A 13,002-nucleotide genomic window follows, 5' to 3' on the forward strand; every position below is an offset into this window, starting at 1 on the left:
CTGGGTGCTGGAGATCAAACCTAGGCTTTGGGCATGTGAGGCATACATTCTACCATTGAGCTATACCTCCAGTCTGAGAACCTGCGTTTTTAAAAAAAAAAAAAAAATTTAGTTGTTGATGGATCTTTTATTTAATTTATTTATTTATATGTGATGCTAAAGATCAAACCTAGGGCCTCACGCATGCCAGGCAAGCCCTCTACCACTGAACCACAACTCCAGCCCTGAGAACCTGCATTTTTAATAGACCCCAAGGTGACTCTGTGCACATTAAAATTTTGAAAGCATAGTTTTACAAAAGCGGCATCACTACTTTATAGCACAGTGACCAGATCCATGACAAACAGTTAATTTGTGGGTACAAGATGGCAGAGAGACCAGTTGAGCTAGAAAGAGAATAAATGGTTAAACTAGAAAGGACTGGATTGGTTAAACCTCTGGTTTTGTCTAGTTTGCACCAAGTACATCAACAAGACACTAGGGCCCTGGTGGCATAGAGCTATGCCAGGACAAGCAGTTTCCTTGGCTCAAGTCAGGTCAATCCTGGGGGGACCACCAGTATAAACACTCTAGAAGTTAAGCGGCAAAATCTTCTTCTAGAATATACTGTGAAGGAAAATATGCATTACTGATTGTAGTGAGTTTAGGTTACCCCTCCTCCCCAAATTAAATACTAGCCTACAGGTAAATGGTTAAATTTATAATTCCTATGACATATGCAAAAAAAAAATCCCAAATATATAATTTTTGTAGATAGGACATAACTATGCATTAAGAAGAGAGGCATCAAATAGCTTCAGAGGCCTTAATAAAGTTTAACTCCATGCACTTGTGGTATTGGGATGCAGTTGTGTATATGTTGGGGGTGAGGGGGCCTGAAGTCAGTAACAAGGCACTCTTTTTGTAAAAGCCCAAACTCCTTCACTACTGACAATCAGTGACTCAGGAAGATGAAGACCAGGAGGAACAAGGGAATAAGCCCATGTCTTCTTGTTTCACTTACACTAGTTAGTAGCCATGCTGTTAGCATTTTCCACATGCCATTACTTCTAGTACTTCCTGGGCATTCACTGAGTTCTTATATCAAACCTGTTATTTCCTCCACTATACAGATGAGAAAACTGAGACACACAGAATCAAGAATACAGATTTCACCTCAGAAACCAAGTTCCTAACCATTACACTCTTCTACTAAAGTAGAGGTATTTCACGTGGGGAACCTAGTGGGGCTGCTCATTTTGCAGCTAACAAAGAAAAATAAGGCTTTTTTTTTTTAACTTGTGCCCCAAATGAACACTCATTTCAGTTTTTACTCCGAGGGCATTCTTAAATAGAGGCATATTCAAGCACTCCTCTGTCCACACTGAGGTCTTAGTCTAAGTGCAGTTTTCCATGAGGTGACCAGGCTAAAGGGCCAGGGAAAGCAGCAAAGAGAGGGAAGGTGAGAAGGTGAGAGGTGCTAAGCCAGGGACACCTCCCAGTCCACCACCCACGCTCCCCTGTCTACTACAACAAGCTAGAACAAAGAAAAAAAACACCCTCAAAAAGAAGCCTGCCACTGTGAATCACAGCTAGTAAAGTGCTGAGAATGTAGCCTGTTCTCCAATGTGGGAAACCCTCTGATATGCACTCCACAAGCTCTAAGGAGGATGGGCAGGATCCCCTTTCCCACCAAAAAAGGGCTCAAACGGCAGCTCCCCTTTCTCACTTTGCCACCAGTGTCTCAAGTGATCACCTGAGATCCTTTGGTTCTGAGGACAAATTTCATCCATGGATCTCATTCGCCAATTAACTGTATACAGACTTGCAGAACCAGAACCACTTCTACTTGGCTTGAACTTAAAACATTATTACGTTGACTTTTTTTGGTCTTTGCTTCTTTATTATTTTTCTTGATTAAAAGAATGTAAGGAGTCAAGAATATGTCTGAGCAGTTCCCAGGCTCCCCAGCTGCCCCACTGCCCCAGCAGAAGGCCTTGTACAGTGTAGAAAAATCAATGAATGAGTGATTGATTTCTATGCAAAAGCAAGTCAGATCTTTGAACATGCAGCTTTGGGGAATTAGACCTCTAAGAAGGCAGGCTCTTAGTGTTCTTTGTGCATGCTTGGCTAGTCTACCATTTCTTCCTCAAATAATTAAATGAGCTTTACTGGGGTGGCTCCAAAATTCTGATACAAAATGTGCCATATGGAACACAGTGTTATAGGCACCTGCCTCACTAAACATATTTACCTTCCACTCATTTCACCACCTCCTACCCCGTTGTGTTCACACGATAAAGCTGCTCTGTCATCTCTCCTGCTAGCACCATTGCCCAGTGATGTTAAACACACCCACATTTTTCAGGAATTTCACAATTAATGTCTGGAATGTGTTTTGGATTATTCTTCAAAAGATGATATAGTCGTGCTAAGATGAACTAAGTATTCTTTCCCATCTCCTATTCATCATCCTTTAGTCTACCCACTTATTATCTTTTTAAGGCCATGTATTTTTTTTTTAATCAAATCCTCCGACTTCATAATGCCTGTACCCTGTATCGGCAAGCTGTTCACTTGTTCATACGGACAATTAGTCCTTAATAAACAAGCCACAAAAATCATAGAAATCTGCACCAAACCACTGAACTCTCTTATAAATGCATATAATGCCCATAGTTTTAGGATTTTCAGACAGCTTTCTTTACAAATTGGCCTGACTGCTCACTACTGTAGTACCAACCCACTGGGTGTAGATTTCCTGGTGACTGTAAACATGAGTTACAAACATCTCAAAACTTGCCATTTTTGTCCTTGTGATACTATGCAATTCACCTGTCCTTTGCCAAGTGTTTCTAGTGACAGGACTCCTCAGCAACACGGAGGTCTACAAGCCTAACAAAGCAAAGGTCAAAGAGTCCTGTCATTTGTATATGTGCACTGAATAGTTGGTCACTGGATGTTTTGTCAATATTTACTTTTGGAAGCAACTAATTATTTCCTTGTTTATGTGTACTGGTTTCTCTTCCCATACCCTGTTAACATAACTTTATACACCCTCAGCTTGCTTTTTTCTCTGGCATTCAAAGAGTACACACTACCCAAAGACTTTTGAGATGGAAAATGAAGCCTATTACTCAAAAACAAAGTCTGGACTGCTGCTGGGTTTTTAAATTTTTCTAAATCTAGAAGTATTAAACTTTGCCCCTCTTCTTCCTTATTTAATTGGTAAAAATTAAAATTCATGAGCTCTTAACTCCAAAACCTACTACAAATCAATGAGAGCAGCTGCCATGTGACTCGTGCAAACCAAATGCTTTGGTGCATTCACTGGCCTCCTATAGCCTGTTGTCTGGGCCTCGCCTCAGATCAAGACATTTTCTTCCAAGCAGCCAACATCCCCACTGACTGTCTTCTAGTAATAAGGAAGGAAACTCTACCTTCTAATTCTGGTCTTAGTTCTCTAAGTACAGTTCTCTTCACTGCCCCCATGAAAAACAGGTAGAAGGAAAGGCTAATATACCTGTGGGGTGTGTGTGTGTGTGTGTGGGGGGGTGGTGTGTGTGTATGGGGTGGGGAGGGTGCTGTATTCTAAAGGAGACAGTAATTAAATAACAGTGGTTTTGAAAAATATGGGAAATAAAAAATCACCCTACAGCAGTCCTCAGAGCAAAGTAACTCAACAGTTTTCACTTAGTTGGTAAATACTCTGTCCTCACAAATTATCAAACTCGAGCCATCATGTGCCCTTTTATTACCAACAGCCAAAACGGTGGCCATACTTCTTCACCTTGCCCCACCCCTTACAGAAGCATAATGTACTAACCCACACAGAAAAAAAAAAAAATATGGTCCTCATCCCCTTAGTTCAAAATATGATTTTCACTGTTCAATCAAAACATAACTTCTAGAAAACCTCATTCCTTAGTTTTTCAAAGTTCTGATTCCCCAAAGAGGTCTCCTATCCAGACTTCTTCCTTGGGGATTCAAAACCTCAAATTGTTTCTCTAGATTCTAGGTGATCTCCCTGGAAGTGAGTAACCCAGCCAAGCAAACAGTCAGGTTAGGATTTTGCAAGGGGCAGCAGGAAGACTTGCCAATGAATGAAAACAGGAAAGGGAACTTCAAGCCCCCAGGGACCCGAGAGCACTTTTTAGACAGAGAGTGAAAGAAAACTTTGGATACCTGGCTCCATTCTCAATTTTTCAAATGAACTTGGTCAAGAAGAATTATAATTATTAAATCGAGATTTACTTAATAACATACTAAACTATGCTGAGAAGAAATTCTATGTACATCTTGTGTGATTCATAGCACATAACTCATCACATTATTTAGTCTTTCAGAAAACTATATTTTTCTACAGGCTTATTTTCTATGGAGGGGACTCTTCATTCATTTATTCCATGTACTTTCATTGAGAGCTCACAATGGGTCAGCTGCCTTAAAAACCTAAGGCACTGAGCCACAGGTTGAATATGTGCACTGAATAGTTGGTCACTCGATGTGCATTTCACTTCATGATTTATCTAACTCATTTTGTAAACTGCAGTTAAAAGCATGATCCCTGGCCCCAACACCAGTATGCGAGTAATGCAAAAATTATTGCAAGTTGGCAAACAGCAATGTAACTTGTATTTAAATCATGCCATCAAAACCAGGTAAGTTAGTCCTAACACTTCTGTACCATGTAGTATGTTTCTGCATGAAAACTTTAAGTTTTCAAAAGAGTTTTCATTAACAGATACAACCAGTAGGGGTCATTTTAGTGCAAAAATTGCAGCATGAGAGACTTTAACATGAATAAAATGTCAATTCTTAATGTTAGTTATGATAATCCACATACATGAATTTCTGAATAAAAATGGAAACTGAGGGAAACACTGGCCACTGAGAAATTTTTTGCTGAGTAACAAAAACAAATCAGAAAAAACGTCTGTACATTCAAGAAATCAGTGACATGTAAAGACCTCTCCAATTCCTAGAAGAAAAGGTTACTCTTGTATTTTATGTTTTCTATAAATACTGTAGCAATATGCAAATCTTTGGAATTTTAAACATACATTTGAAAATGTCTGTCTACATCCAATGATTAGATTAGGCCAGGAAACAATGTCTTTACCTTGGTTTCATGGATTTAGAATGCAACTTGATTGCTGCTTTTAGAATTATTAAAAAAAAAAAAAAAGTGGCTGAGCACACAGCTGTGGTGACTGAAAACAGGCCTGTTAAATGAAAAGTGCTTCCAAAGAACACTAACTGAGATACAATCATGTCAAGAGATACTTCTAAGCATTTTCAAGGCCAACACCAAGTGCACTGGTGTTACCAGAAAAAAAGGAAGCCATGAAGAATCGCATCATTTCAGAAGAATGAAAGGCTTACCAATACACTGCCAAAATAACTCCATGCTGCAACATGGGATGTTGCTGCCAAAACACTTGGTTACTGTAAATGTTTTCTGAGCATTTCCTTCACCAGAAATATATAAAGAATGAATAAACAAAGGTTAGAATATTTGGAGCCTCCAAAGTCCTCAGAGCACAGCAGTTTCCACTGCATTGAAGCTTGTTTCATATTGCTTGTTTGCAGGTTTATGGGGAGGCTGGATCAAGTTATGTACTTCAAGTGGCAGGGTTCAAAGATGCATCTTTTAGTCTAAGTCATTCAGAATTCCCAAAGTCAAAGGCATAAAATTGTATGAGTTAATCTAACAGACACTTTTCCTGAACTGAGAAATAAAACCATGTTATAAAATGGTTTTGCCAGGTGAGAGGCTTGTGTTTCAGGCAAATGAGGTCTTCTAACCAAGGTCCTAAGGGCACAGTAAGAGCACCACCCTTCCCTCTGAGAAGAGTTCCCTTCATTCATTACTGCCCACCAGCTTTCAAGCCCCGATTTTCCAGAACTATCCAAACCCTAAAAACTACAGGTTAAAAAAAAGAATACGTGTGTATTTAAAAAAAAAATAATAAACAGCATCGAATCTTTTCAGTAGCTTCATTTTTACCCTTAAGGTTGCCACTCCTTTTTGGTATCCTAGCACAATAAACACACACATAAGGATGCTTGAGAATAAACCCTCTTGGTCTCATGGGTGCTGGCCGTGAGTAGTAGGGCAGAGGGCGTCTGTCCCTCCTTACTGCTCCCCCACAAATGAGGCTGCTGCACTTTGTTCACTCACCAGGATCCCTTGAACAGCATCACTGCCCAACGTCAGCCAGAGCAGGGATCCCACTTTTAACCAGCACTCCTCGAGCCCTGCCCATTTGCCAAATAAAATGAACTTACTGCTTCTCTAGACCCCAAACCTGGCCAGCACCCCGAGGTAGAGGCAGGCGGACAAGGACTAAGGCTGACACAGTGGCTCCCCAACGAGGGAGATTCCACTAATCTAATCTCTGTCTCCCTCCATCAGTCTCCACACCGCGCTGCACAAGGCTCGGTGGAGAAGCCTACAACACAATCCCCGCTGTCTAACAAACAAAACGAAGGCACCGGCAACACCACACGCGGATATGGGATCTTAAAAAGCAACCTCTAATAGTCCGCAACAACTTTTCACTCCCAGGTGCACCCCCCACCTTCCACCCCTTTCTGTCCAGGAGAGAAAGCCTTTGACCATTTTCAATAGGCAAATAAATGAGTAACCACCGTAGGCAACTTCTCTTGGGCTGACATATTTCCGAGCTGAAACTGATTTATATGCGAAGGAGGAGGAAGGAGGTGAAGGAAGAACACAAGGAAAAAATAATAAGAGTCACACAGGGAGTGTGTGCGCTGAAAACGCGACTCCTCCGCCAACGGAAAACGGCTACACGGACAGTGTGCAGCACTCGGTGCCACACTGCGCTATGCGGGGAGGGCAGCAGGGGCGGACTCCCGAGGGGGCTTGCGCACGGCAACCTCCGCAGTGCCCCCAGCCCGCAGCACCTCCACCTCGGGGCGAGGGCGGGTCACCCAGCTCAAGCCCACCCGCCACACTTGTGGGTCTGTGCTGGGCGGGGATGCAATCCTGCCCTCGTCCGCTCCCCACCCACGAAATCCAACCTCACCCGCAGCTGGCTAAGCGCCGGGAGGGGAAGGGAGCGGGAACCCGGGGCACGGGGCATCCTCCCGGGGGCGGCGGCTGCCCGTCCTCCCGCGGAGCCCTCTCTCCTCGGGAAAGTCTCAGCCAAACTTTGTTCGGCTCAGCCAGCGCCAAGGGGGCGGCGCGGGCCAGGTGGGAGGGGGCCCGCAGCGGGCGGCCATACCTTCGCAGACGCCCACTTCGTACTCGGTGATGGAGTCGCCATTGAGCGGGGGGCGGATGACACAGCGAAGCCCCCGGTCGCAGGCTCCGTGGAGCCCGAAGGCGCCGCCGCAGCTCTCGTTCCTCTGCCGGGCGCACATGTAGCAGCAGCCGCAGATGCCCTGCACAATGCTCCCCGGGCAGCTCCTGGGCTCCTCGCACTTAGACTCGTCGCAGGGCAGGCAGACCAGCGCCCGGGTGCCGGAGCGCGCCAGCAGCAGCAGCAGCCCCAGCAGCGAGACCAGGAGGTGCCCGCAGCCGGCCAGCCCCCTGCCCCCCGCCACCAAGTACATCCTCCTGCGCCGCCGCCTCCTCCTCGCAGCCGGGCCGGGAGCCGAGCGGGCGCCCTCCCCTGCGCGGGGCACACGCGCCGCCGCCGCCGCACCCGCAGCCCGCGGTCCTCGCCGCCCCCCTCGGGGCCCCCGGGGCGCGCCTCCCCTCGCGGGGCAAGGCCCCCGCCCCTCCTGCGGGCCGCGCCGACCCCGAGCCCACTAGCGTTGGCGCCAGCGGCAGCGGTGGCTTCCCCTCCTCCTCCTCCCGGGAGGGAGGGGGGAAAAAAGAAAAAAAAAGTTTCCTCCCGGCAGCTCCGGTTCAACCCAAACTTCTGGCGGCGGCGGTGGCTGCGCTCGGCTCCAGCCCGGGCTGGCGGCGCCTCCTCCTTCTCCTCTTCCTAGTCGGCCGGTCCGCGGCGGCGGCGCAGCCTCCAGGCCGGTCCCCGCCTCCCGAGCCGCCGAATGGGCGCGGTGGCGCAGCAGAAGGTCCGCGGCGTCCGCTCTGCGCGCCCGGCTCGCCTCACTCCTGCGCGGCTCCTCCGGGCGCTTGTTTATGGCTCGAGCCTCCGCCGCTCGGGCTGCGCCCTCCCCCATCCTACCTCATCCCCCAGACCTCGCCCCCCCCGCGCCGCGCGCCGCTCATTGGCTGCCCCCCCACCCCTCTCGGCCCGGCCGGCCCCCTCCCCCTCCTCCTCCTCCCACCCGGGCGGCCGGGCCCTTCCTCCCTCGCACGCCTCCTCCTCCTCTTTTCCCCCCTTCTCCTCTTCCTCCCGGAGCCCGGCGCACCGAGCCTGCCCTGCGGCCGCGCTACTGCTCTGACCCTGGCACCGCGAATGCGCTGCGTCTCGGTTTGCCTGGGTTCCGGGCGCACCCAGAGAACTGGGAGAATCGCCGCGTCCCGAGCGCCCGCCAGCACAGTGGCCACCGCGGCTAGCCTAGGAGCACCCGGGGCCAGAAGGCTACACCAGTGCCAGGCAGTTTTGAGTTCGGAGACCCCAGAATCTCCTGGCCAGGGCGATTGCTGTAATCTCCGCTGGGCACCCGCTGAAGCGAACCCCAGGAAAGGGAAGCAAATGCATGGAAGCTCCGCAAACTGGACAAGAATCCATCTTCCACTCGAGCTGGGAATAGACTTTGTAAAAGATTATGTAATGGAGTCTCGGGAAGCTCGAGACGTCTCCAGCGAAGCTGCTGGTGAATTAATTAAGTGCTTTAAATGGTCTACGTAAATATTCCGCCAGGGTTGGGAGGACTGCTGGGGATGACTGTAGTTTGAGTTGAATTTTAACTGTCCACTTCATGTTTTGTCGCTCTGCTGTCTGTGCCAAGGTGCTGTATTATGGGCGGGGGTGACTGGAAAGTAACAGCTGAACCCTTGTCCCTGGAGTCAAACGGAATACTGGATTATTACAAGTCTTGACCTGGGGCGAGACCCATAGTCGCATGCATCATCAATGTCATCTGACATCTGACATTGCCTTTTTTGTTTCCCAAGCTTACAGACAAAAGTGATGGGTTCTTTTTCTTTTCTTTTTTAAAAAATGTACCGTGTGTGTATTAATAAAGAAGATGTGTGGTAGAATGGTCTTTGTGATGAACCAGGTGAAGAAGCTACTGAAATTGTGCAAAGTGAATGGTGTGGAGATTGTTTCTCTTCTGCGGCTGGCGGAAAAGGTTCTTGCAGTGACGTGTCTATAATTGATGGGATGGGAACCAATGATCGTTCTGGAAGTTACCCACCATTCACAGGAGGATGTGTACTAGGGTATATAAAATTAATGAACTGATAGAAAGTGACTTGGATCAGTATGGGGGTGGGGGGTCTGATCTCGTGGCAAGTATGAAGTGGATGGTGACCCTCTAATTCAAGATGGTCTGGCAGCAGAAACCTAGCAGACAAGTGGAATCTGAAAATCCTGACTAATGATCCAAAAGTTAATAGAAGCAGTGTAAAGAGAAAGGAAACAAAGATACCTTTGAAATCTTCTGTTTGTGGAACAAATTTATACTTACGATTAATATTTTGGTTTAACCACATTAATCCTCAACCAAAAAAAAAAACAAAGTTACCAGTGGAATATTCCCCCATTTCTGCCATCAGAAAACTATAAGCATGTCTTCAATCACATTCCTTTAATTCTGAGGAGAAAAAGACTCACTAATCTCTAGTCTATAGTCTCTTATCACTGATTATTAGGAAGTCACAGGGAATTTGTTCAACATTGAAAAGGGGGAGGAAGTACCCCATCTTCCAGGAGAGTTTAAAGGGCTGTGGAGGAGAATTACTTTCCAGGGATATTGTAGAGACAATTCCTGCAATGGTGTAGGGTTCAGGTTAGATGATCTTCAAAGACCCTCATACCCTAGGGTCCCATAATAGGTATTAAGTGGTAAAATCATTTAAAACATGCCAGGTTTTCTACTAGCAACACCAAAAAATAAAACACACAACTCCGTTAAATATTAAGTTGTTTCTTGTAACCCAACAAGGCACCCGCACTTCTCTATGGGATTTGCCAACAAACTGTCATCATTGTACTGTGTTAAAAGGCTGCTTTCACTCTTGGAGAGGAGGTTATCTGTATTTCTGTCTAAATGCAAGTATAAAGACATTATTAAAATGTAGCAAAAAACATGTAGGACTCAACAGGAGAAGCCAAGGTCAGATGATGGAAAAAAAAGGCAAATGTGAGAGAGCCACTATCATTTTAAAAAAGGTGGTAATGACTATTGCCAAAGTTTTGTTTTTTTGTTGTTTGTGATTTTCCTCTTTTAAAATCAATGTATTAAGGATTGAGACAACTACAGATTGAGCACAGGCAAGGGACAACATGGAGGTTGATATCTATCCTTAATGGGCCCTCAGAGACAGAACCACCTGTAAGGTAGATAGACACAATATGAGAAAGGCTGACTTCTCAAAGGAATTCTAGTCAAGCTTAGCAAGGACTAAAGAGATTCTTAAGACTAAGATGGATGTATCAGCACAAAAGAATCAAGTTACACATGGTTCTTTTTTGCCATAGAATTCATAGTTATAGAAGCAATGGAGAAAAGATTTCTTGAAGTTTCCTAGTGGCAAATGAGAAATCTGCAAGGGCCTGACAGCTTATTTGAAACAGTATGTGAATGAGGAGCTCAGTTAAGCTCTTTTCTTCTCTGGGATTCTGCAGAGACCAGAAGCTGAGGCTCAAACACAAAATGTTTCCCTCATCTTCAGAAGCCAGGTACAGAAAGAAGTTGGGTGAGCCCAATATAACGGCAATAGGATGTCATATGAGAAAGTGGACTGGGAAGGATTACTTGGACCTTGAATGGCATGTACATCTAACAATTAGAGCCATGCATAGAAAGTGGCTTAATGCCTCTTTCTTTAGGAAGCCTCTGGAGTTCATTCTCTTCTCTGTTTGACAATATTTTGTAAGTACCTCTGCTTATAGCATTTATGATTTTATTTTATCAATAGTTCTTTAAGTAACCCTGATCCCAGTTAGACTGTCAGCTCATTGGAGGGGGTGAAATTTAGGAATGCATGATGCATGAATGAATTAGTTGAAAGGGAAGAGAGGGAAGAATTAAATACAAAGAGATGTTTGGATATTTTTGTTTGGCCCTTCCCTTAGTTTTAGTAAATACCCCTAAAATTAAGCACTTAAAAGGGATGCTTGGGGCAGGAGGGAGTCTTCCAAACTGGGAAAAAAACAGTCTCAAAGGAAAAGGAATTAGAATGTATTTCTGATGGAGGTCTGGAAGAAGAGAGTGTCTGCCCCCTATTGGCCACTGGGCATGTTGGACGGAGAGGATTAAACCCTGGAAAACCCTTGAAAACCCTGGAAATCAAAGTGTCTAATAGAAATGAGAAAGCACTAGACAGAATGCTGGTATTAGAGCCTTCCTCCCAGATATAATGTCTATTCTAACCTTTTGACTGGACTCACACTCTTTGGGATGTGCATACTATTTATATTTTCCTGAAATGAAAAACGTAGAAGTTGTTTTTTGAGTTGGATATAAGTATTATTATAGTGGAGTTGCACAAGAGAAAAAGTTTCATCATTTTATAAAAATGTGTCATACATTTTAGAAGAAATCAGGACAATAGGTCTGGCTCCTTCTGCCTCTTCCTGCCATATCTCTCTGGTCCCCATAGCTGGGATCACTTACATAGACTCTCACCTAATCTAGGCCTTGGCCATTTCATGACATAAGTGAAACCCTAAATCTATGGGCTCAGCTATCTGATTTTGGTATCTGGATCTGGTACTTGGGCTGTACTATCACCACCTAGTACTTCATATTTACTAAAGGGGTCTTGTCTTATCTACTCTACCAGTGAATGGTAACTGTTCCAGAGATACTAGAAGAGTAACAAGGCCTGGACATAGAACACAGATTCTCTGCAAGGTTTAGCCTAGAGGACGAACACACACACACAACACACACACACACACACACACACACACACACACACACACACACTCCTCCCTTACTCCAAACGAGTTATTTATGCATTCTGCATTCATTCTCTCCTCTATAATGTGGACACAAGAATAGCAAAATTACAGGGTGTTGTATAAATCAAAGATTGTTCTCCTATTTTGTTATTTGTTAGAGTTCTTCTTAATGTCTTCTCATTTTTTTATGCTTGGGTGGGAATCTCTGATATGTGATATTTTAGCATCCATTCCTCTGAAACATCTGCCTGCCCAGAAACTTGCTGTTTTTTCTTCTTAGGGTCTTCTTTGGCAGTCTGTCTAATAGAGGGGTAATTTTAGCCTTTGTGATATTTTCTTGATCTCATTTGAAAGAACAATAATTTATGATGATAATAATAAGTAATAGCTAACATTTAGAAAAAGCATCTTAATTGCTAGTCAATTCATTAAGCACTTCATATGGGTTATTTTAATTAATCTACAGAATACCCCTTTAAGTCCAAAGCTGTATATTATCTCCAGTGTCTTATGTTGACTTCATTTTACAGTTGAAGAATCAGAAGCACAGAAGGTTGTACGTATGGATATCAAGTTTGGAACTCAGTCCTGTTCAGCATCACATAAAAATAAATAAATAAAGATATTGTGTCCATTTACAACTAAAAAAATATTTTTTAAAAAAAGCTATGGTGCATTTCCATCAAATTTTCACATACTTGTTCAATTATTTTCTTTGATAAATTCTTTTTTTTTCTTTGGGGTCGCTGTGACGGCTCCTCTGACCTTAAGGGTCTGCAGAAAGAGAGAGAGAGAGAGAGAGCACGTGCTGACCCCTTTTATTGAGGAGAAGCTATTCAAATGAGGCAAGGGGTCAGGTTTCAGGGGGCTGAGTCTATCTTCATGATGTCCACTGTCAGCAGGTTGACTGACACCTGGGTAGGCCACACCCAAGTGATAAATTCTTAAAGTGAAATTATTGGTGGGTCAAAAGTTATGTACATTTTGGCATGCATTGCCAGACTGC

The 13,002-nt window shown here is 44.7% G+C and overlaps 1 protein-coding gene across 5 annotated transcripts in view; it reads right to left on the reverse strand.

The window, feature by feature from the left end:
- CRIM1 (cysteine rich transmembrane BMP regulator 1) overlaps window positions 1-7,708 on the reverse strand; it is a 180,912-nt gene extending 173,204 nt beyond the window's left edge. For all 5 annotated transcript variants that reach the window (XM_081265454.1, XM_081265457.1, XM_081265455.1 and 2 more), the window contains exon 1: window positions 7,233-7,708. In XM_081265454.1, the coding sequence (XP_081121580.1) occupies window positions 7,233-7,563 (331 nt within the window). In that variant the 5' untranslated portion in view covers window positions 7,564-7,708. The remainder of the gene's footprint in view (window positions 1-7,232) is intronic.
- Window positions 7,709-13,002: the final 5,294 nt, after the last annotated feature.

The sequence above is a fragment of the Spermophilus citellus genome, assembly GCF_964194105.1.
Source record: "Spermophilus citellus genome assembly, chromosome: 13".
NCBI lineage: Eukaryota > Metazoa > Chordata > Mammalia > Rodentia > Sciuridae > Spermophilus > Spermophilus citellus.